The sequence below is a fragment of the Rhinopithecus roxellana genome, chromosome 14 (genome assembly GCF_007565055.1).
Source record: "Rhinopithecus roxellana isolate Shanxi Qingling chromosome 14, ASM756505v1, whole genome shotgun sequence".
NCBI classification, from domain to species: Eukaryota; Metazoa; Chordata; class Mammalia; order Primates; family Cercopithecidae; genus Rhinopithecus; species Rhinopithecus roxellana.
This window is the reverse complement of record NC_044562.1, coordinates 79262437-79287661: the sequence shown is the minus strand read 5'-3', so window position 1 is coordinate 79287661 and position 25225 is coordinate 79262437. Positions and strand designations below refer to the sequence as shown.

The 25225-nt window shown below is 36.1% G+C and overlaps 1 protein-coding gene across 1 annotated transcript in view; it reads right to left on the bottom strand.

Annotated features, from left to right (window-relative positions):
• ABCB11 (ATP binding cassette subfamily B member 11) overlaps nt 1-25225 on the bottom strand; it is a 106818-nt gene that overhangs the window by 27161 nt on the left and 54432 nt on the right. Inside the window, exons 17-20 of the mRNA XM_010354416.2 lie at nt 24175-24277; nt 17608-17772; nt 4318-4422; nt 4066-4227 (exon numbers count right to left, since the gene is read on the bottom strand). Of these exons, the coding sequence (XP_010352718.2) occupies nt 4066-4227; nt 4318-4422; nt 17608-17772; nt 24175-24277 (535 nt within the window). The remainder of the gene's footprint in view (nt 1-4065; nt 4228-4317; nt 4423-17607; nt 17773-24174; nt 24278-25225) is intronic.

The following is a 25225-nucleotide window of genomic DNA, read 5'->3' as shown; positions in this document are numbered from 1 at the left end:
AAGTTAGGCCTCATGTGCTGAACAGGTAGTCAAGCTGTGAATGCAAAAAAAAAAAAAAAAAAAAGAAGTTCTTGAAGGAAATTAAAAGTGCTATTCCAGTGAACACACAAATAATAAGCAAGTGAAGTGAAAGTGAAGTGAACCGTCACTTTCTTCTTTATTGATGATATGAAGATGCCATCTAGGACATTCATATCTAGAAAGGAAAAGTCAATGCCTGACTTCAAACTTACAAAAAGCAGGCTGCCTCTCTTGTTAGGGGTTAATGCAGCTGATGACTTGAAGTTGAAGCTTACCATTCCAAAAATTCTAGGCCCCTAAAAGGTATGCTAAATCTACTCTGCCTATGCTCTATAAATAGAATAATAAAGGCTGGATGACAGCACATCTGTTGAAAACACAGTTTTTTGAATATTTTAAGCCATTGTTGACACCTACTGCTCAGGAAAAAATATAGCTTTCAAAAATATTAGTGCTCATTGACAATGCACCTAGTCACCCAAGTGCTCTGATGGAGATGTACAAGGAGATGAATGTTGTTATGCCTGTTAACCCAACATGAATTCTGCAGCCCATGGGTCAGTGAGTAATTTTCACTTTGAAGACTTTTTATTTAAGAAGTAACATTTTACAAGGCTACATCTGCCACAGTGATTCCTCTGAGGGAACTGGGCAAAGTAAATTGAAAACCTTCTAGAAAGGATTCACCATTCTAGATGCCATTAAACACATTTGTGATTCATGGGAGGAGGTCAGAATATCCACATAAATAGGTGCTTGAAAGAAGTTGATTCCAACCCTCACGGATGACTTGAGGGTTCGAGACTTCAGAGGGAGTAACTGCAGATGTCATGAAAATAGCAAGATAACTAGAATTAGAAGTGGGGGTCTGAAGATGTGCTGCATTAAATTGCTGCAATCTCGTGATAAAATTTGAATGGATAAGCAGTTGCTTCTTATGGATGAGCAAAGTGGTTTCTTGAGATGAAATCCACTCCTGGTGAAAATGCTATGAACATTATTGAAATGATTATAAAGGAGTTAGAATATTACATAAACTTAGTTGATAAAGTAGCAGCAGGGTTTAAGAGAACTCAATCCAATTTTGAAAGACATTCTACTGTGGGTAAAATACTATCAATCAGCATTACATGCTACAAATAAATCTTTCATGAAAGGAAGAGTCAATTGATGAGGCGAACTTCACAGTTGTCTTATAAGATATTGCCACTCTAACCTTCAGCAACCACCATCATGATCAGTCAGTTGCTGTTAATAAATTAAGATATGTACATTGTTTATTTTTAGACATAATGCTATTGCATAGCTAGTAGAATATGGTATAGTGTAAAACACAACTTTTACATGCACTAGGAAGCCAAAAAATTAGTGTGACATGCTTTATTAAAATATTCTCCTTATTGTGGTGGTCTGAAACCAAACCTGTAATATCTCAGAACTATATCTGGCATTTTATTATATATCTAGAAAACCCAGTAGACTATGTTAAATTTCTAAAATTATAACTTACAAGAGGGCATGGAAAGTCCTTAAGATAAGTATACAAAAACTAATAGCTTTCATCTCAACTCATTTACAGATATAATTGAGAAAAACATCTCATTCAAAATAGTGGAAAAAATACATGAGAAAAAGTGAGCAAGATAGTGGGACATATTAGTGTAACTATGAATCTTGCTAAAAACTAAAGTCTTGTTTGTATGTCTCTCAGGAAAATTTAGTATTCCCACAATAGCAATCCTACTGTGTATGTATGTGTGTATATGAATTTGACCAGAATAATAATAAATTTTTAAGAAGAAATTAAAATGAGTGTAAAGTACATTAAAATAATTAACATCCAGGAATAGATAAGAGAATTTTGAAGAGGAAAAATTAGTGTGCAGGGATTTGCCTTACTAGATACTAAAATGTATTAAGTTATAAGAATTAAAACAATGAGTACAAAAAAAAGAAATAATGAATAAGACATACTATTTGATAGTACAATAGAATGACTATACTAAATAACTTAATTATACATTTAAAAATAACTAAGAGTGTAATTGGATTGTTTGTAACACAAAGGATAAGTGCTTGAGGGAATGGATACCCCATTCTTCATAATGCACTTGTTTCATGTTGCATGCTTGTATCAAAATCTCTCAGGTACCCCATAAACACATACACCTACTCAGTATCTATCTACAAAAATTCAAAAAACATTATGAATTAAAACAATAAGTTTTTAAATAGAATAAGTCAAATTGATCAATTCAGGCTAGAGTATCTCCAAATAGTTCTAAGTATATATGGGAAGTTAATATTCACAATGGGAGGAAACATTTCAAACCAGTGGAAAATGTAATCTATATTTAAAAAATATTTTTGGAATACTTTCTATCCAGCTTCAAGAAAACAAAGCCAAATCTACCTCACACCAATCTTAAGATAAATTTGACCAGGGCTAGCAATCTTATTTTTTAAAAAACAACAAAAGTATTAGAAAAATTCTGAGAAAATCCTCTTTTTAAAAAGATAAGTGTTTGTAAGATAATTAGATGCTACTCTCTGAATTCTAGTGATGGTAAATAACCTTCAAAAGCTCCTTGCAGATTGAAGGACATGAAAATAGAAGAGATAAGATTATGACTTATTTATTTAGCCTAAATTTAAGAGTAAGGGGAGTAGACTACAATACTCCAATGATGAGAGTGAAATTGGAACAAACTTTCTTTAAGCAGTTATGCAATGCATATCAAAATCTTCCAAAATGATTATACATTGATTCAGTGATTATATTTTGAGAACTAAGAAAATAATCAAGGATGTGGCAAGCTCAATGTAAAATGATATAAATTGCTTATAAGGAGGAAAAAACCCCCTGGAGGAAAAACGTAACTAGAGAATCCTTTAAGACATGACAGTAGATGAAAATGAAGTATTGTGCATTAGTTAAAATCTATTGTAGAAGGATACATAATGATGCAAATATGTTCACTTTAGATTATTTTAGGGGAAAAAAGAAAGACTGCAACACATATGTAGAGTGTAACCCTAAGTCTATGGGAAACACATGTGCTTACAGAAAAAGCCTAGATGAATTGAAAGTGAACTATTTATAGGGATTTCCCCTTGAGTAAAAGGATTCCATGATCCACTGAAATTGTCCCATATCATTTTTGGTATTTTTGGTTAAACTCTCTAGGAAGTGAGATGTGCTACAGTACAGCACTATCAATCCAGTGAGTTTTTTTCTTCCAAGAGCCTCACAGACCATAGTTTAGTTTTAAAATTGTACTTAAAATTTTTTTCCTTTGTTTTTGTTTTTTTAAAAAATGTATTAACATATTATTTCTTTTTTAAAAAAAATTTTAAGTTCTGGGTTTTAAAAAAAATTTTTCATAGAAAGTGGGTTGAGATGTTGGAAGGGAAATTTGGCTCTCTTCACTTTAACCCAAACACCTGGTTTTATAAAAGTCTAGCCTCATCATGTGTGTAAGCCCTTTGAACAAGGCTGTGGGTTTTGGAGTTTACACACCACAGCTCTGCCTACCTTAATCAGAAAGTCAGCTCTTTGATACTTTCAAGATTCTAGATAAAAATCATTTCTTTCCCTCAGTTTCCTGACCGGGCTCCTGCTGAGGCTGCCCAGAACAGCTTCTCTGTTCATAAGGCTAAACCACACTCTGGGGTCCTGTGTGAGTAAGAAGACTTTTGCCCTGTTCCCCCACCCTCTGGGGGGTGGTATTGAATCTTGTTGAAGCTGAGCCTCTGGGCCTGAAAACAGTCTCAGAAATGAGTCTCAGGAAAGCTAGACTCAGAGGAAATCCAAAACTCTGACAGATTTTGGTGCATGCCATACACTGATTCTGGGCACTGCCTGGGAGACACTGTGCTTTAGCTGCTGTTTGTCAGTGTTAGGAGCAGTGGAAAATGTGGCTTTAGGATATCCCCATCCCACTAGTCCCTATTCCATAGGAAACATGCAGGTGATGTCAGAATGCTCTAACGAAAGAATGCCAATGCAGTTAATACATTTCTGCTTCCCCTCCCATAGCTTACCCCTTGAACTTGGGAAGCATCTGTAGCAAGTCTTGTTGTCAATGCTCCAGGGCTATTTCTGAGGTCATCAAACCAGCCAATGTCTTGCCCCAACATTGCCCTGAAACCAAATTTACGTAGCCTTTTTGTTAGGAGCTCCCCGGATTTAGCGAAGGCATATCCCTAAAACACGAAGAAGGAGACTTTAGAGACATTTTAATGAGAAAAAAGGAAAAATAACTAAATCACTTACTGAAAAATAACATTTCTTACCTGTAGAAATTGGGTGAAAAGAGATACGCAGCCCATTGCTACAAAAAGTAGGCACACACCATTGATCTGTGACCTTTGTTCATCTTTATCAGGAAGTGCAAAAGTCTTGGAAAGATAGTAAGCAAGGTAACTTTGTTATTATAAACAATAGGAAAATAAATACATTTATATGTTTAAAATGAATTTTTCTTACCATGTCATTATACATCTGTCCAAATTCATAAAATATACAACACCAAGAGTGAACCCTAACGTAAGCTGTGGATCTGTAATAATGATATGTCAATGTGTGTTCATTAATTGTAGCAAATGTATCATTCTGGTGGGAGATGTTGATAATGGGGGAGGTTATGCGTGTAGTGGGGTAGGGGGTATATGGGAAATCTCTGTATCTTCCTCTAATTTTGCTGTAAACCTAAAAGTGCTCTAAAAAATAAAGTCTTTTAAATCATGGTTCCACTTTAAACATGCTAGTAATTAAACGAAAGTTAGCTATGAATATGATGACGATGTACTACAGTCCTCTGTGGAGTGGAAAACCTGGTGAATGAAAACCAATGGTGATGACTTACAGAATTTTCGTCTTGTTATTCTGCCTTTTTAGGCAATCGTGTTGGTTTTTCATTGATACAGATGAAAAGGATGATGAAATGACTTAAATCATTTAAGTAATAAAGCTGAGAAAGAAGGAAGAAAGGAAGGAAGGAAAGGAAGGAGGGAGAGAAGAAGGAAGAGAGGAAGGAAGGGAAGAAGGAAGAAAGGAAGCAAACAGGGAGGCAATGAGAGAGGGAGTCATGAAGGAAAAAGGGAAGGAAGGAAGGAAGGAAGAAAGGAAGGAAGGAAGGAAGGAAGGAAGGGAAAGAAGGAAGGGAAAGAAGGAAGGGAGGGAGGGAGGGAATTGAGATCTGGAAATGTTATCTGTGACAAAACTCAAAGTAGTATTAATATTTTGACCTATGTCTTTCTCAATTACTAAATGAAACAAAATATGACTTTCACTCAGGTAATTTGCCAGTTAATTAGTTTTATAGAATATACATAATTAAAAAAGAAACTACCAAAGCATTGACTGGAATTGCCTTAGGAGAGAAAAAAAATTTCATTCATCTGATATTGAGGTTGTTGCCTCTAACTCACCAGAAACTGAAACATTTTCCCACCCCCTAAAAAACTATGGCCATTGTGAGTGGGAGTTTTTAGTGTATAATGCTTAGTAAACTACACTCGAACATATTCTGAATTTACAGACATTTGTTCAAGTAACTGAGGATCTTGTTGCAATAAGAAAAATGAAAGAACACAATCCAATGACATTGCCTTGTTGTGAAATGGATTTTGTGCATAACAGAACCTTTTTAATTCAGGTCAGGTGAAGGAACTCAGAAGGTTGGAAGAAGTATGCATTAGAGAGCGATACAATAGACCTTTATTCATTTTCCTGAATTAATTTGAGTCATTAAAATAGTGTCAACAAACAGTTGCTCAAAGGAAACCATTTATTCAAAAATATGTACTAAGTACCTACAATTTGCCAAATAAATCTCCTTGGGAACAATATGTACTACTCCATTAACAAATCCTTTTTTTGTAAAGCAAAAGTAACCCATTCAAATTAAGGCAAATTACAAAGTGGGTAGGAGGGGTTCTAAATTAATGAAATTTTACTGTTTGTAGGATAAAGTTTCTAGAGCCTTCATGGTGCTCAATATTGGTAAAAGTGGGTTCAGAAAATAGCACAGTAATTCTTCCCAGCATAGCATGACTCGTAAGTTTACAGAGTCTAAAAATTCAAGAATTTAAAGATAAAGATTTTCAAAATCACTACCCTGAAACCCCAAACTGCGATGCCACAATTCCCATTCCTCCTTAAGGTCACCTGTTATAATGATGATCTGTAGAACCACAGATTTTCCCATTTAACTCTTATAGATGGAAAATAAAACCCCAAACATCAAGTTGTTTGTTCAAGTTCATTAAGCTAGTGGTTATTACTGGGTAAGAAGATGCCTGTTTTTTGGCTTCTGGTGCAGTGGTTTTCTTCTGAGTATGCTCTTCTAGCTTTTTGCATTACTTACCTTCTCAGTGTTAAAAAAAAAAAAAAGAGCATTTAGCTAATGTTAAAATTCATACAACTGTCCAATTCAAGATTGGACATCTCTCTATCCATAATCTTTTTTCACAAAATTCTGCTCCACGAGTTCTTTGTATATTCTTGTTGTTGAAATGCAACTCCATAGGGCTATCCGTCCATAGATTCCTCTGTTCCTTGACTAGTTGTAGTTTGGGCACACATCTTTGCTACTTTTGTAATGGTAAGTTTGTTTAAGGAGAAAACTAACATTCATTAACCTTTTGCTATGTACCACATGTCAAATGTGTGGATTAATCTGCTCTAACTTAAATTAGGAATTATGATTCTCAAAACAACCCAGTGAGGTAGATTTTCTTGCTTCTTATACAGATGAGGAAATTAATCAAGGATAAATCACTCATCCAAATATATACAGATAATATACAGATAGTACAGAGTAGAGACCTGCTACAAATCCAGAGCTGGCTGACTCTCACGTCCATTTTTTTTCCCCTAGCATGCTACATCCCAATTGCTGTGCTTGGAACATTGGCACATTTTCCAAGTCAAATAGACACAGGGAAAGTGAAGCAGATAAATTATGCCTTACATGTGTATTGAGGCTTAGGTAGATTGGCAACTGGGCTCCTAATAAGGCCCAATCATTTGCTGGGTCCATTCCCACAGTGTGGTCTCAATACACCAAATGTGCATATTGTACCCTTTAGGTATGTCAGAAGGAAAATAGAGCAATTATAAACAGACTCACAATTATACCCTGTGAGAAGAAAGCATCATGAATTTACTAATGAACACATGATAATTATGCAAAGAGACAACCTACTTTACCAGAGAGGAAAAATAGTGGTTTGTTCAGCATCGTTCTCTTAGCAAATATAACCCTGTGAGAACAAGAACGATGAGCAGACTTTGGATTTCATCAGCTAGATGTTGCCTACTCTAGTCCTACAGCCCTTAAGTCTCTAAGTCCATCTTAAGGCTTCTGGTTGTCACCAGAAGAAACACAGAGAACATTGTCACCACCAATGACCGAGCAGGTGCTCAAGAAGGACAGCAATTATAGTTGAATCTTCTATTTTTTAACTTAGCCATTTCATGGACCACTGGAGATGGAAGATATCTTAGAGATTATCTTCATAAATCCTTCATTTTACAGGAAATGGAGACCGGGAGAAGAGGTATGACATGATCCCAGGGCACACAGGATGTGGTAAGTAACTAGAAGAGCCAGTTTCAGAAGAAACATCTCCTGACAGGAAAGTCAGAACTCTCCACAGCAGCTCATATGCACAGTTTGGGTGGAGTTGGGTGAGTATATTCTTTACTCTGCTTTTATAAGAGAGAAAGAAATAATCAGCAAATAAGCTGACATTTTGGATTTCTTTTAAAAAACAGACATCTAGGACATAGGCTTGAATTCTTTCCAATCCAATCCTATTCCCTACACCTTCTACACTAACATCATTGCTCAGTCCCTACACCTTTCCGATCCAACCCCATTCCCTACACCTTCTACACTAACATTATTGCCCAGTGAAATGCATTTCCCCAGCCTCTCCCTACTAGAATGCCAGCTTTGTGCAAGCAACACACAAACACACAATGATTTTCTTGTCCTCCACTCTATGCCCAACATTAGCTACAATGCCTGGAAAACTATAGGTGGTAAATATTTGCTGAATGATGGGTGGGGTTTTTTTGTTGTTGAATATTGTCTTCCTCACAGACTGAAAACTCCACTAGGGAAAGCATCATAACTGATATGCATTCCCCAGTCCCCAGCAACATGTCTGGGGAAGACAATCAATACAGATCTGTTGAGGGAATAAAAGATGATTCATTTTATATTTAGATATTGCACCTACTAGGAAATAAAGAAATATAAATTATTTCAAAGATTTTCAGCATAAAAGGTTATGGCACCATACAACCAGAAATTCAGTTAACCAAAGTTGGGTGTTTCCGATTCTCTACCTTTCTGAAATTAATGTGATTTCTTCTCTTACCACAAGGGGGCAATGTGAAAACCACAGTGGTGGCTGGGACCCTCCTTACCCAATGGACTTGATTTTGTTTGTGGATTTATCCAGGTTTTTCTGTACAACTCATGCTTGGGGGGAGTCATTTTTATGGTCAGGAGAGGTGACGTGAGAGAAAGAAATGGAGGAGGGAACTAAAATGTAAGCTTTTATCATGTACTAAGCTCTGACAATGTGATATGTTGGCAAATTCTATAGACTAGGATTTGGTAAATCTGGGCTCTAGTCCTGGCCCCATCACCTAATGGCAGTGTCATCTTGAACAAATTAACAGTTCTAGGTTTCCTTCCTTGTGGACCTCAAAGGATTTATGTGTGTACGTGTGTGTGAATTTCAGCTAAGAAAACGTGATCACATTTTTTTAAACTGCTTCTTTTAACTTTTAAAAATTTTTGTCTATTTAGGGGGTACAAGCACAGATTTCTTACATGCGTATTGAAGTCTGGGTTTTTAGTACATCCATCACCTGAATAGTGAACATTGTATCCAATAGAAAATTTTTCAACCTTCATCTTCCTCCTATCCTCCCACCTTTTGGAGTCTTTAGTGTCTACTATTCCACCCTGTATGTCCGTGTTTACCCATCGTTTAGCTCTTACTTATAAGTGAGAACATGTGGCATTTCATTTTCTGTTTCTGAATTATTTCACTTAGGGTAATGTCCTCCAGTTCTGTCCGTGTTGCTGCAAAAGACATGATTTTATCCTTTTTATGGCTGACTAGTATTCCATGGTATGCCATATTTTCTTTATCCAATCCTCTTTTGATAAAAATTTAGATTGATTCTGTGTCTTTGCTATTGTGAATAGTGTGACAATAGACATATGAGTGCAGGTATATTTTTGAAATAATGACTTCTTTCCCTTTGTATATGCCTATGTGATGGTTAATACTGAGTGACAACTTGATTGAAGAATACAAAGTATTGATCCCCTGGGTGTGTCTGTGAGGGTGTTGGCAAAGGAGATTAACATTTGAATCAGCAGACTGGAAAAGGCAGACCTACCCTTAATCTGGTGGGCACAATTTAATCAGCTCTAAGCGAATATAAAGCAAGCAGAAAAAAAAAAAAAAAAAATGTAAAGGAGGAGACTGGCCTAGCCTCCCAGCCTACATCTTTCTCTCCTGCTGGATTCTTCCTGCTCTCAAACATCGAGTTCCCAAGTTCTTCAGTTTTGAGACTCAGACTGGCTCTCCTTGCTCCTCAAGCTTGCAGACAGCCTATTATGGGACCTTGTGATCATATAAGTTAATACTTAATAAACTCCTATATATATATAAAACGATATATATCCTATTACTCCCATATATATAAAAAATAGGATACATATCCTATAAATGCCTATATAGCTAAACTCCTAAATATGTATATATGTATGTATGTGTGTACATACATATATATATTAAAAATATGATATATATACTATTAGATCTGTCCCTCTAGAGAACGCTGTCCTTAATACAGCCCAGTAGTGGGATTACTGGATGAAATGGTAGTTCTATTTTTAGTTCTTTGAGAAATCTCCATTCTGTTTTCCATAAAGGTTGTACTAATTTACATTCTCACCAGCAGTGTATAAGCATTCTTTTTTCTCCACATCTTTGCTAACATCTGTTGTTTTTATACTTTTTAATGATAGCTGTTCTGACTGGTGTAAAATGGTATCTCTTTGTGGTTTTCATGTCTATGATGATTAGTGATGTAGAGCATTTTTTCATGTTTGTTGGCTGCTTGTATGTCTTCTTTTGAAAAATATCTGCTCATATCCTTCACCCACATTTTAATGAAATTATTTGGTTGTTGCTTGAGTTGAGTTCCTTATAGATTCTGAATATTAGCCCTGTGTTGGATGTAATGTTTGTAAATATTTTCTCCAATTGTGTAAGTTGTTTATTCTGTTGACTGCTTCTTTTGCTGTGCAAAAGCTTTTTGGTTTAATTTAGTCCCGTTTGTCTGTTTTTGTTTTAGTTGTGTTCGCTTTTGAGGACTTTGTCATAAATTCTTTGCAAATGTCCAGAAGTGTTTTTCCTAGGTTTTCTTCTGGTATTTTTATAGTTTCAGGTCTATGTTTAGGTGTTCTATCTTGTGTTAATTTTGTAAATGGTGAGAGGTATGGGTCTAGTTTCTTTCTTCTCCATACTGCTATCCAATTTTTCCAGCACCTTTTATTGAGTAGGGTGTCACTTCTCCAATGAATATTTTTGTTGACTTTTTCAAAGATAACTTGGTTTTAGGTATGTGGCTTTGTTTCTGGGTTCTCTATTCTATTCCATTGATCTATGTGTCTATTTGCATACCTTGGTAGTATAATTTAGTCAGTCAAATAATATGATACCTTTAGCTTTGTTCTTTTTGCTTAGGATTGCTTTGGCTATTAGGGCTCTTTTTTTTTTTGTTCCATGTGAATTAAAAAAATTTTTTTTTCTAATTCTGTGAAAAATGACATTAGTAATTCGATAGGGATTGCATTGAATCAATCATTGCTTTGGGAAGTACGGTCATTTTAATGTTATTAATTCTTCCAATCCATGAGCATGGGATGTTTTTCCATTTGTTTGTGGCATCTATGATTTCTTTTATCAGTGTTTTGTGGTTCTCCTTAGAGAGATCTTTCACCTCCTTGATTAAATATATTCCTAAGTATTTTTTTGTAGCTATTGTAAATGGGATTACCTTCATGATTTGGTCCTCAACTACATCAATATTGGTGTATAGAAACACTACTGATTTCTGTAAATTAATTTTGTATCCTGAAAGTTTACTGAATTCACTTACTAAATTTAAGAGCTTTTGGTGAAGTCTTTAGGGTATTTTAGAAATAATATCATATCATCAGTAAACAGGGATAATTTGGCTTCCTCTTTTCTAATTTGCATGCCTTTTATTTTTTTTCTCTTGTCTGATTGCTCTGGCAAGGACTTCCAGTACTATGTTAAATAAGAGCGGTGAAAATTGGCATCCTTGTCTTGTCCCAGTTCTTGGAATTCTTTCAGCTTTTCCCCATTAAGTATGATGCTTGCTGTTGGTTTTTATGGCTTTTATTATGTCAAAGTATGTTCCTTCTATGCCTAGTTTATTGAGAATATTTATTAAGACGGGATGATGAATTTTGTTGAATGTTTTTTCTACATCTATTGAAATGATCTTTTTTTCCGTTAATATTGTTTATGTGTATATCATGTTTATTGCTTTGCATATGTTGAACCATCCTTGCAGGCATGGTATAAATCCCACCTGCCCATGGTGTGTTATCTTTTTGATGTGCTCTTGGATTCAGTTATTTTGTTAAGGATTTTTACATCTATGTTCATCAGAGATATTGGTCTGTAGTTTTCTGTTTTTGTGATGTCCTAGTCTGGTTTTGGTATCAGGTGATACTGGCCTTGTAGAATGAGTTAGGGAGAATTCCCTCCTCTTTGATTTCTAAAATAGTTTCAGGAGGATTGGTATTAGCTCTCTGCATGTTTGGTAGAATTCAGCTGTGAATCCTTCTGGTCCTGAGCTTTTATTTTTTGTTAGGAAATTTTTTATTACTAACTCAGTCATGCTATTCATTATTAATCTGTTCAGGTTTTCTATTTCTTCCTGATTTAATCTTGGTAGGTTGCATGTTTCCAGGAATTTATCTACTTCCTCTAAGTTTACCAGCATAGTGTTCATAATAGTCTGTGATAATCTTTTGTATTTCTGTGGTATCTGTTATAATGTCTTCTTTTTCATTTTTGATTGTGTTTATTTGGATTTTCTCTATTCTTGATTAGTCTAGCTAGCAGTTTATCAGTTTTATCTTTTCAAAGAGACAATTTTTTGTTTCATTGGTCCTTTGTATTTTTTTGTTTCTATTTTGATTAGTTCTGCTTTGGTCTTTGTGATTTCTTTTCTTTTGCTAACTTTGGGTTTGACTTGTTCTTTTTCCAGTTTCTTGAAGTGCAGTGCTAGATTGTTAATTTGTAACCTTTCTACTTTTCTATGTAGGCATTTAATGCTATCAGGTTCCCTCTTAGCACTGCTTTTGCTGTATCCCACAGGTTTTGGTGTGTTTTGTTTTCATTTTCATTCATTTCAAAAAAATTTTCTAATTTCCATCTTAATTTCTTCATTGACCCAGTGATTGTTCAAGAGCATGCTGTTTAGTTTCCATGTATTTGCATAGTTTCCAAAGTTCTTCTTGGAATTGATTTCTAGTTTTATTTCACTGTGGCCTGAGAAGATACTTGATATGGCTTCAGTTTTTAAAAAATTCATTAAGACTTGTTTTGTGGCCTAATATCTGATCTATCTTGCAAAATGTTCCATATGCTGATGAAAAGAATGTACATTCTGTAGTTGTTGGGTAGAATGTTCTGTAAATGTCTGTTAAGTTTGGTATAAAGTCCAGTTTATGTCCAATGTTTGTTTGCTCATTTTCTGACATGATGATCTGTCTAGTGTGTATTTTCTGACATGATGATCTGTCTAGTGTGTGAGTGGGGTGTTAAATTCCCCCAGTATTATTGTATTGCCCTATCTTTCTTTAGTTTTGCTTATATTTGTTTTGTGAATTTGGGTGCTCTGATGTTGGGTTCATATATATTCAGAATTGTTACAATGTTTTGTTGAATTTTCATTATATAATTACCTTGTCTTTTTTTTTTTTTTTTTTTTTTTTTTACTATTTTTGATTTAAAGTCTGTTTTATCTGAGATAAGTATGGTTACTTTTGTTCAACTTTGGTTTCCATTTGCATGTGTCTTTTTATGCTCCATTATTCTCAGTCTATATGTGTCTTTATGGGTAAGGTGAGTTTCTTATAGTCAGCATTTAGTTGGGTTATATTTTTTTATCCATTCTTCCATATGTATTTAAAAGTGGACATTTAATCCATTTACATTTATAGAAGGCAAATATGGGCCCCCAAAATCACTAAGCTAAAGAGAAAAGTCAAGCCGGGAACTGCTTAGGGTAAACCTGCCTCTCCCATTCTATTCAAAGTCACCCCTCTGCTCACTGAGATAAATGGATACCTGATTGCCTCCTTTGGAGAGGTTAATCAGAAGCTCAAAAGAATGCAACCATTTGCCTCTTATCTACCCATAACCTGGAAGACCCCTCCCTGCTTTGGCTTGTCCTGTCTTTCCAGAACAAACCAATGCTCACCTTACATATGTTGATTGATGTCTCATGTCTCCCTAAAATATATACAAGCAAACTGTGCTCTGACTGCCTTGGGCACATGTCGTCGGGACCTTCACAGACTGTGTCATGGGTGCATATCTTCAACCTTGGCAAAATAAACTTTCTAAATTAACTGGGACCTGTCTCAGATTTTCGGGAGTCACACATTCAAGGTTAATATTGATATGTGAGGCTTTGTTCCTGTCGTATTGCTGATTGTTTTCAAGTTGTTTTATAAATTATTTGTTTCCCTCTTTTTCTGCCTTTTTTTTTTTTGTCTTTGTGGTTTGATGAAATTCTGTTATGCCATTTTATTTTTTTCTCTTTTTCCTTGTGTGATTATTTTATATGAACTGTGAGTTTTATATTTCAATGTGTTGTTGTGATGGTGAATAATGACCTTTCGTTTCCATGTTTAAGACCCCTTTGAGCATTTCCAGTAGGTCCAATCTAGTGGTGATAATTTTTCTAAGTGTTTGCTTGTCTGGGAAGAGCTTTATCTCTTCTTCACTTATGAAGCTTATTCTGGCAGGATACAAAATTCTTGGCTGACAGTTTTTTTTTTTTTTCTTTTCAGCACTTTGAAAATGCCATCTCATTCTCTTCTGGCTTTTAAGGTTTCTGCCGAAAAGTCTGCTATTAGTCTGATGGGGTTTCCTTTATAGATGAGTAGATGCTTTACTCTTGCTAATTTAAAAATTCTTTCTTTTACTTTGACTTTAGACACTCTGAACATAATATATAATGGTGAATTCCTTTTTGTAATGTGTTTGCCTGGGGAATCAATGGACTTCCTGAACTGGGTGTCTAACAGTCTTGACAGATTTGGGAGGTTGTTACTGATAATTTCTTTAAATATGTTTTCTAAACTTTTTGAACTCTCTTCTCTTTCACGAATACTGATAATTCATAAGTTCAGTTGCTTTATTTAGTCCAAATTCAGTCACTTTACTTAGTCCAAGACATCTCAAAGGCTTTGTTCATTCTTTTTATTCTTTCTTCCTTATTTTTGTCTGACTGGATTATTTCAAAAGACATGTGTTCAAGTTCTGAAATTCTTATCTCTGCTTGGTCTAGTATATGATTTAAGCTTTAAAGTGTATTTTGTACTTCCTTCGATGAAATTTTTAGTTCCAGAATTTCTGCTTATTTTTTAAAAATAATATTTACCTCCCTGGTAAATTTCTCATTCATATCCTGAATTGATTTTCTGATTTCTTTGTATTGGTTTTCAGATTTCTCTTGCATTTTATTATCTTTAAAAATCAAGATTTTAAATTATTTACCAGGCATTTCAAGAAATTTTTTTGATTGGTTCTGTATTAGACTGTTCTCACACTGTTATTCCTGAGACTGGGTAATTTATGAAGAAAAGAGGTTTAATTGACTCACAGTTCTACATGCCTGGGGAGATCTCAAAAAACTTACAATCATGGTGGAAAGAAAAGAGGAAGCAAGCACATCTTCATATGGCCAAAGCAGGAGGAAGAAAGAGTGAAGGGGTAAGTGCTACACACTTTTATCAAATTTTGTGAGAACTTACTCACTATTATGAGAACAGCAAGGGGGAAGTCTCCTCCATGATCTAGTCACCTTCCACCAGTTCCCTTCTTCAACCGGGGATTACAATTTGACATGAGATTTGGGTGGGGACACAGAGCCAAACCATATCATTCTGCCCCGATCCCTCCAATAGCTCATGTCCTTCTTACATTTCAAAACACAATCATGCCTTCTCAATAGTCCCCCAAGTCTTAACTCATTTAAGCATTAACTCAAAAGTCTAAGTCAAAGTCTCGTATGAGACAAGGCAAGTCCCTTACACCTATGAGCCTGTAAAATCAAAAACAAGTTTGTTACTTCCAAGATACTATGGGAGTACAAGCATTGGGTAAATGTTTCTGTTCCAAAAGGGAGAAATTGGCCAAAGCAAAGGTATTCCAGGCCTCACACAGGTCCAAAACCCAGCATGGCAGTCATCAAATCTTAAAGCTCCAAAATAATCTTTTTTGACTCCCTATCTCACATCCAGGCTACACTGATGCTGAGACTGAGTAATTTATGAAGAAAAGAGGTTTAATCAGTTCACAGTTCCACATGGCTGAGGAGGTCTCAGGAAACTCACAATCAGGGCAGAAGGTGAAGGGGAAGCAAGGCATGTTTTCACATGGCCAAATCAGGATGAAGAGAGAGCGAAGGGGGAAGACTACAAAGTTTTAAACACCAGATCTCATGAGAACTCACTCACTATCACAAGAACAGCAAGGGGGAAATCCACCCACCCATGATCCAATTACCTCCCACCAGGTTCCTCCTTCAACACGTGGGGATTACAATTTGGTATGAGATTTGGGTGGGGACACAAAGCCAAACCATTATCAGTTGCTGGACATGTTGTGGTCCTTTGGTGGTGTCATATTTCCATGCTTTTTCATGTTTCCTATGTCCTTCCATTGATATCTGTGTATCTGATGTATCAGTTGCTTGTTCCAATTTTTGAATTTGCTTTTGTAGGGGAGATTTTTAAAAAATACTTTGGCTTTGATTTTGGGTTCATGCCATAGTGTGATCTTTGTATGATACTACTCTGAGTCTGTTTATGACTCAGTCTCAACAGTAGACCACAGCAGGGTGGCAGGGATCCTCCCAGGGGTGACAGGAGTATCTAGTCTCCTCTCTCTCTCGTTGGAGCAGTGCAGAGTAAGTGCGTGTTTGTATATTCCTGGTATCTAGACCCTCAAAATGATAAAATGATGCCTGACTGAGGCTGCTCCAGGATTGCATGTCTGTGTGATTCTGTGTGGGTTTCCCTTTTGGAGCAACATCTCTGTGGAATCTTTAGGCAGTTCTTCATGTCAGGGAAAAGGCCCTAGTGAGTCAAGAATTTATCCCATAGCCAAGATTGTAAAAGCCCATTTTGGAACCCTGGGGGGTTTGTCTCTTACTGTTTGCCCATAACCAAAAGTCTCTTGTGGCTCTCAGGCAGTCCCCAACTGGGTAAGCTGCCTCAGATCCTCTCCTTTCTTATTCCTGGTGCTTCCCCATCTCTTGTTTGGTGAATCCTAATGTTCTAGCCCAGGTAATCTGTTCTAAATGTAAGTATCTACTTACTATTCTGATTCCTCTTCATGGTGAAGGCACATACTACCTGCATCTAGTCAGCCATCTTTCAGTACTGTTTCCATGATCAAATTTTTATAACTAATCTTGCAATGACAAGATTTTACTAGAACCTGGCTCTACAGTTACACTGGCTGGATTTGAATTCCAACTCCACTTGCTAGCCTAAGCTCTCTGTGCCTTGGTTTGCTCCTTTGTAAAAGAGAAATAATAAGAATACCTACCTTAGATGGTTGTTAGTAAACTTCAATGAACTATTATACATAAAATGCTTAGATATTGCCTAATACATGTTCATAGTTATTATTATCATGATTACAGCAATAAAGTCAGATAGAGAATATAAGAAATTCTAGGAAGTAAAAAATTGGAATAAACTTGGTTTTCAACCATGCCTTATTTTACTTCTTTCTTTTTCTGCTTCCTATCCACATTCCTATTTCAATAGTGCAATCAATGGATAATTATATATCAAACACTAACACCTGCTATATAAGTCAAACTTTGTACCTCTTCTGTTCAGCAAGATCAAAATTTCCCTTAAATCCTTTTGTATTATTCAGTGAATCCACTATGCATTTTGATTAGGCTTGATATATATTACTAGAAAAATTGCCCTCTTCTAACACAAAATTTTCAGTGGCAGTACCATTTATATATATATAGGCACAATGACTCTGTGAGTGCCCTGCCAGCCCAAATGAGAATTCTCAGCTTTGCCTTCTTACCTTCTGTGTGATGGAGGCTTAGGAAATTTTTCATTCTTTAGACATGAGAAAAATGAACTAACAGAAAAGAGCTAAATACATGAAAACAAAGAGCGGACTTATCAGAAGAATAAAATAAAAGGTATAAGAAGAAAGCTAGTCCAGCTGTATACTTACCCCAAGAATCTCGCTGAATAAAAAGGCATACAAGGGTGTGACTGTCCCGTTCACAGCTGCACCCACAGACCCTGCCAGCATGTAGGGCCATTCTGGAGCATTGAATTTCAGAATCCTCCTAACTGGGGCAGGTTCAACTTCTTCCTGCACAGGAATGTCCTCGTCCTTGAGCAGAGAGAGGGTTATATTAATCATCTAAATGTACTCACGACATTTTGCATGTGCTCAAGACATTTTGCAGCAGATCCTTTGGCATTCACAGATGTAAGGGTCATAGTTCAATTAGTTATGAGTGACCTCAGATGTCTATGGGATGTGGCGGTTTGTTATTTTTTGAGGAATAGTTTTGAATAAAACTATTGCTGTGGCTGAATAAAAACTGAACTGAGCGAATACTCATTTGAAGGTGAGTTTATAGTTCTCATTTCATTATTACATGTGTATTAACTCTCAGAGAGTAATAAATATGTTGGATCTTGGAGAAAAATAACTCCCATTAAAAAAAGAAAACCTTTGCTATAGTTATATTTATACCTGTGAGGACTTGTGAAATTTCCAATTTTTTAAAATAAATGTCAAGGTTCTATAATGTAGTAACTGGTTAAAGCTCTAAGGCAGGTCAGTATATCTGAAGTAAGAAAGACAAAATAATTTTAAAAATAAATTAAGTGGTGTCAACAGTTATCATTGAGATGTTTTCAGTAGGGTTTTCCTTAATTAGTACCCAGAGGTAAGTAGTACTCCATTGAATTTCTAAATTGCACATTTCTTCACACAGAGTGAACATTAATCAGCATTTCTCTTTAGTTGCCATTGAAGTCAGAGCTAGCAAATTTTTATCTTCTTGAAGGCAAATATTATACATGGACCTCCGTTGTCTTTTTTGGCCATAATTTTTCCTTTCTATGGATACTACTCATGTTTGGTCTTAAGGGTAATTAATTCATTAATTTGATAAATTTATTACCCACTTTGAAAAAGGATTTTAGGTAGCTTATATAGATTTGTATTGATTTTTAAAAGCTTTTCTATTAACATTTACTAAAAATATCTATAGCAAATTGACTATAAAGCTTAATTAGTGCTCTCTTTCATTAACACAGTAATTTATCTTTTAGGGAGCTGAATGGCAGGGATAGACAACAGCAAGGATCCTCAAAAATTTTCCCTTTGCTTACAAAGTCAAAGACCACATTCAATTTAAATGAAAGTCTGGTGTCATGTCCATTTCATTACAGTTGCAAGTCAAATAAAACGAGGGAAGGCAACTTGGGCTGTTGATGAATTTGGTACTGCCTCCACTTCAAGTTCTCTCTGGCCTGCTCTCACCATTTGTACTTTGTTATTACTGTTTACTCATGCAACAGGTCCTTCTGTTCAATTATTTCACCTGTGACAGCTTACTAGCTCTAGGCAACCTATGCCAGAAAGGAAGAAGGGTACCTGGGAAAGTGTGAGTGTAATAGGCATAGAAAAAATGGAGCTCTTGGACAAGCCCCACGTGGCCACCAGTAAAGTATATCACCAAGTGCTCTAGCTCTCTGGACCTCAGTTATTTCATCCTTAAAACGAGAGACCTGGACTAAGTTATTCTGGGGAAACAATCTCTCTGAGTCTCCCATGTTTTTGCACATCTTGTGAACAGAGGCATTGATTGCCTTCATTCAGATTATTTTTTCAAGGGTATTTGTATAGCAAACAGTTTTGTACGACAAAGAAGGTGTCTTCATCCTAAGTGCAGTGCAAACCTTACTGTCCCCATCTGCCCATTATGAAAGAGTCAAGCTCCTCAAGCCCAGGATTCCTCTCGTTTAAAACACTCACTTCATTTGTTGGTATCATCTGGCCCTCTTTGCATTGCCTTGTGGGAACTAGGGGTTGGGTTTGGGAGCCAGTGCAAATGCTGAACACTGGCTACTGCTATTGCTATGAGTAATAAAGTCCTTTGTCTCTGGTTCAGGCTGCTCGTGTGACACAGCAAGACTGCATCTCCAAAAAAAAAAGAATATGAACACTGTGATTCAGGATGCACATGTATACTGCCAGCATCATGAAACTGTGTGAGACTAACTGAATAGCTTGCAATCGAGCAAAATATTTCAGCCCTTCACTGTTTTAGACAGTGGTTGGTATCCAGATCTGGATGCTCTCAGATTCATGTGGGCTGATGATTAAAAAACCAGATTCCTGTATCCTGTCACCAGAATTCCAATTTAGTAGGCCTAACTGTGAATCTCTGTCTTAAAAAATACTCATTGGGTAATTCTGGTAACCAAAGTTCAGTTTTTGAGAACTCTAAGGCTCCTCTTACCACTAAATGGCAAGGATTCAATAATGTATGTTTTAGATGTGTCAGCTGTGCTGTATGTACCATCAAAGGGTATGCTTTGGAACTTGTGAAGACTGTTAGCACTCACTAAATTCTGCCAGCTTCCTTGTAACATTAAATACCAGCATTTCCTGGAACCACTGCCCCACAGGATGGTCCACCCACAGTCTGACATGATAGAAATTTTCCCAACCTTCTGATACCTGAAGGTATCCTTATCCCTAAACAACAACACTCAGGACATGTCAAAACAACATAAAGTAATTCCTGTCTAGTGGTTTTCATTCCAAGAGACACTAACAAGAAATACAAATTAACTAATTTGAATACTTTTCTTTGGTTCCTCTATACTAAAAGTTTGACTTTAAAGTTTGACCCCCCCACACTGAAAAAATGCAGCTGTCCAGCTTGAATGCTGCAAAAACTAGAAAATCTGTCCCTAAATATTGGACTTTTGATTGCATTTTATTTGATACCTCTACTAAAAGAACAGGAGAGGAACAAAAGAAAACAATACAAAATATAATTAAAGTCATTCTGTAAAGAAATATTTTTCTCTCTGATTTTGCAAAATTAAACATACGGAGGAGATTAATACATTAACAATAAATTGTAACTCACAGGCAAAATTATAAAATTTATATGTGTTTCCTTGTACCTCTATTGTAGCAGTGGCAGGTTGCATAGCACTTTTTAAAAATTATATATAAAGAAGTGCCTGTCAGCAGCTGCATAGTAGGGAGAGTAACAATAGCTCTTATTCATCTTTGCATCCCCAGTGCGATACCTGGCACTTCATAGTGTACAATCAATGTTTACGGGATAAAAGAATGAATGAAATTTTTATGTCCATGCTGCATACATGCAACAAGAGATTTATTTTAAATTGCTCATTTACTATGATGGATTCATAGTTCAATGCTAGACACTGGGCTTTTCTCAGTTTCCTTTCTTACATCTTCTGTGTAGGCCAGAGGAAAAAATAACCTCTGACTTAAATCTTAGGTCCTGCTTTCTATACTTCGTTACACTAATTTCTGCAATCCACTCAATAGAGGTCTCCTGCCCTAATAATAACTTTAAGATTTGATGATCAAAAGTGGTAACTATGACAAAGGAGCAGATATTTTTTCAAATGAACTAATACTGATAGCCATTTTTATGGGTCCCATCTCTGTCTTAACCAATGCCTAAATCCTATCTTATAAGTTATCTGTGATGCAGTTATGGGTGTCTAATATTTGATCCTGACTTGATCTCATACATGTTCTGCCTTGTGTTTTAGTTTCACCGAAAGAGATGCCTAAATATTAGAGACTAAAACCTTTAGCCTGTGGGTTTCCCTAATCCTAAAATTAATGTTGTCAACATTGTAACTAACATCTGACCCCATTTACAGCTAAGAGCACTGCTTGGAGAGCAAGGATAAATGGGTATAGTCTCATCTTTGTCACCAACTAACCATGAGACTTCGGGTGAAACTACAGACTTCTCAGGAAACAGTTCTAAGTTTTAGAGTCAGTACTCCACAAAACCACAAGGTGGAGATAACTCCTTTGTGTGAATCGACCTTTAACACTGCAAGAGAGTATTTTCCAGTCTACAGAAGGTAGGGTTAGGTCTTTTCCATCAACATGAGAAACAGAAAGGATTTCACCAATGCTTGTGCTTGTGGAATTTAGTTCAGTATTAAAATACTTTAAAATACCAAAATGGAGCAACATTTTACCATATAATGTTACTTGAGATTAGAAATTTCATAAGTCACATTTTATTAACCCCTTTCCATTATTTTCTTTTCAAAAATCATTAATTTTTTAAACCTGAAGTACTAATAAAATTATTGTACAAACCAGTGGTATTAATATGAGACCTTTTCCCTTGGAGCTTTAGTATAATCACATTGGCTCCCCTATCATTTTTCTCTCTCTTCTTCCTTTCTATCTCCCTTAACTAGAGAGAAAATAAAGTCACATCTTTTAAAACGTATGCTGGTCTACATATAATTGAGTTTAATTGTTCTATTCTAAATATATAATGCTGACTAGTAGAACATAATATGAAACATTTTAATCACTGTAAAACTAGCCCATATATTTGATTTAGATTTCCTTTTAGTTAAATAGTTCCCTCCTGAATTGCTCCTGCATCAAGAGAACTCTATGGGAATCTGATCTCCAGATGTCCAGGGAATCTGATGGTCCCCTACACCTATGCTAGGTCCTCTACCAGCTTGAAAAACAACAATGAAAAAGTCAGATTTTCCTTCCCTCCCTCCCTCCTTTCCATCCTTTCTTTTACTTTTATTGTCAAGTATTTACCCAGAAACTAGAAAAAATTAAAAGGCAAAAATTAAATATGGTTGGTATTGCTGTGGTTCAATAGAAATGTCAACGTAGTGTTTGGTTCTTTCTCCCCTGAAGCTCTATTAAACTCCTGTTCTTATATAATACATCTTACAGTTATTTGGGGCAGCACCAAGGACTCAATGAAATAGCTATTTCTAGAACTAGAAGAGCAGTTGAGTCTTTAGTGGCAGGATGCAGTAAGAAACTATGCTTGCTAAATGTATTTTCTCTCACTGTGATTCATCCTGCTGCTCCTGAGAAAAAGTCTTCTATGGAATTTATTTAAAGCGTCTGTTAGAAATTGAGACCTCTGTTTATTTAATATTAATACATTAAAAACAAAAGAGAACCCAATCACTCCCTTGTCATTTTCATAAGGTCATAAAGAGTATGCTACTTTATTCCAAATTTGTCCATTGTGAACCAATGTTTTTGTAATTACTGCCTAGTGGATTCATGTGTTGGAATTTTATTTAAGACAACTTGAAATTACATCATGCATAATGGATGTGCTTGTAATTAAAAAATTCTCTGACTTATTTGCTTTGATAAATCTTGCAGTTGGGGTTTTATTTTACTGTAGACAATTTTTCATTCTAGTTTTTAAAATCTCCTGATGCCTTATTAAGTGCAAGGCACTGGGTTAGGTGACCAAGTTGATTCAAACACAAATAAGATGTATCACTAACTTTAAGAGGCTTATAGGCCGGGCGCGGTGGCTCAAGCCTGTAATCCCAGCACTTTGGGAGGCCGAGACGGGCGGATCACAAGGTCAGGAGATTGAGACCATCCTGGCTAATATGGTGAAACCCCGTCTCTACTAAAGAATACAAAAAACTAGCCGGGCGAGGTGGCGGGTGCCTGTAGTCCCAGCTACTCGGGAGGCTGAGGCAGGAGAATGGCGTAAACCTGGGAGGCGGAGCTTGCAGTGAGCTGAGATCCGGCCACCGCACTCCAGCCTGGGCGACAGAGCCAGACTCCGTCTCAAAAAAAAAAAAAAAAAAAAAAAAAAAAGAGGCTTATAATTTAGAAAGGGGATAAGTCAACATGACTTTGATTAAGGCTCAGTAAGAAAATTGCCATGAAAATTTTCTAATGAAGGGTGGTAGGGGAATGAATGTGAGAGTATCAGGGCTGAAACATAACGTGCAGTAATGAAGAAAGGCTTGCAGGAGAATAGGTGGGCGCTTTATGTGAAAATTAGACAATGTCTACCAGAGCAGGACACTTACATCCTTAGGAAGAAATTGTATATTGCTATCCATGTTGTTTACCCTCCTAGATCTTTAATTTTATGCTACTTTGAATTATGTTAAAATTGATAGCATTATTTTAAATGTATCTTAAAACCATTATAAAATTGTATGAAATCAACAAATGTCTGTGAAACCTAATTGGCCTCCATTAATTCAAATATTTTGATAACTTTTAATAAGGGCTAGCCTATTCAAATACCTTTGTTGATCAAGGTATTTTTGCCAACATTATTGTAATTTAAGGAAGAAATTTTAAAATTTGAGAACAAAACGTTTTCAGGTATTCTTAACTTTTATAAAAGGATTTCTACATATGAGCAAATAATCTGCTAAGTACCTATAATTCACACATTCTGTGTTTGTTAGAATGGTTTGTCTAAGACTCTTAATTAACCCTTAGAAGTCCAGTTTTCATTACCTTGTATTCTTAAAAGTAATCAATTAACTAATCTGCACTAAAAATATTGTCTAAAATGTAGAGTTTTCATTAGGTCTTAATGTTCCGTCTTTTAGTCTGACTTGAAACACTGCTAGGTATATACCTAGAAAACTCATATTCTCAGGCTTAAAGGGCACCCAACAGCCCCCATGAGAGACTTCTTCCATTCCCCCCCATGAGCAGTTGGTGCCTGACCTTTCTGTCTTCTTCATAAGTAGACTTATGATCTACAACAGCTAATGGAGGTTCGTGCACCAGGTAAGAAAGCTGAGACTTGGAGCGTTGCCGGATGGAAGCTCTGTAAACAAACAGAAAGATGAAACAGTGTAGACTGTGGCCAGATTGGAGCAGGATCAACTGGTGTCCAAGTTTACATCTCATATGTTAAATAAATAGAAATGTTTGGTAGGTCACATGGTAACCAGGAAAGGGAGCTTGCAGGTTAGGTTTGACAGAGCTATTCTTATGGTAGAGCTAATCAGGTTGATTGCTCTGGGCCCTAATATCTTGCAAGCATTGGACCCAGATTCAGAGTGCAGTCAGGGAGGGAGAAAGAGAAAGGGAGCAAAGTTGTCCTACCAGTTCATCAAAAAACCACCTAAGGCTCAAATACTTTCTAAACCCACATGGTTCTGCTAATTGCTGCCTTTGCAACAGTCCATTTCCTTTACCTTCCTTCTGGCTTAGATTGTGGTCTTGATCTCTCTCTCTCATACCTGATGTGTTCACTTTAACATGGTTACAAATGATATGAGGAAATAGGGCCTCTGAAGAGATTTTCTCCAGGCTATGTACTATCCCTAGAGATGCATGAATGAGTATCTTGTTGAAATATAATTTAGTTCAATGTGTTCATTCATATATTCATTAATTCAACAGAAGCTTATTGGGCATCTACAACACACAAACCAAGGCCAGGTGATGTCGGGGACGCAAAGACTAGCCAATGACAGATTTCTCCTTCAAAAAGTTTAAATCTTATAGAAGAGGCCTGTACCACACCCTGATGTAAAGAAGAATGTAGTAAGTGCTATTAGGCAGGTTTGAATAAAGAGTATGGAAAGTCAAATGAGAAAGAAACGTATGGCAGGTGCTACCAAGGCAAGATTCATGGATGAGATGGCTAAGGTAGGATTTGGTGATTTGTAGACTATAGAAAAGAGCATTTCTGATTGAGAGAACAGTATAAACAGAATCATGGAGACAGGGGAGGACAGGCTTGCTTGCTGAATATACTGAGTACATG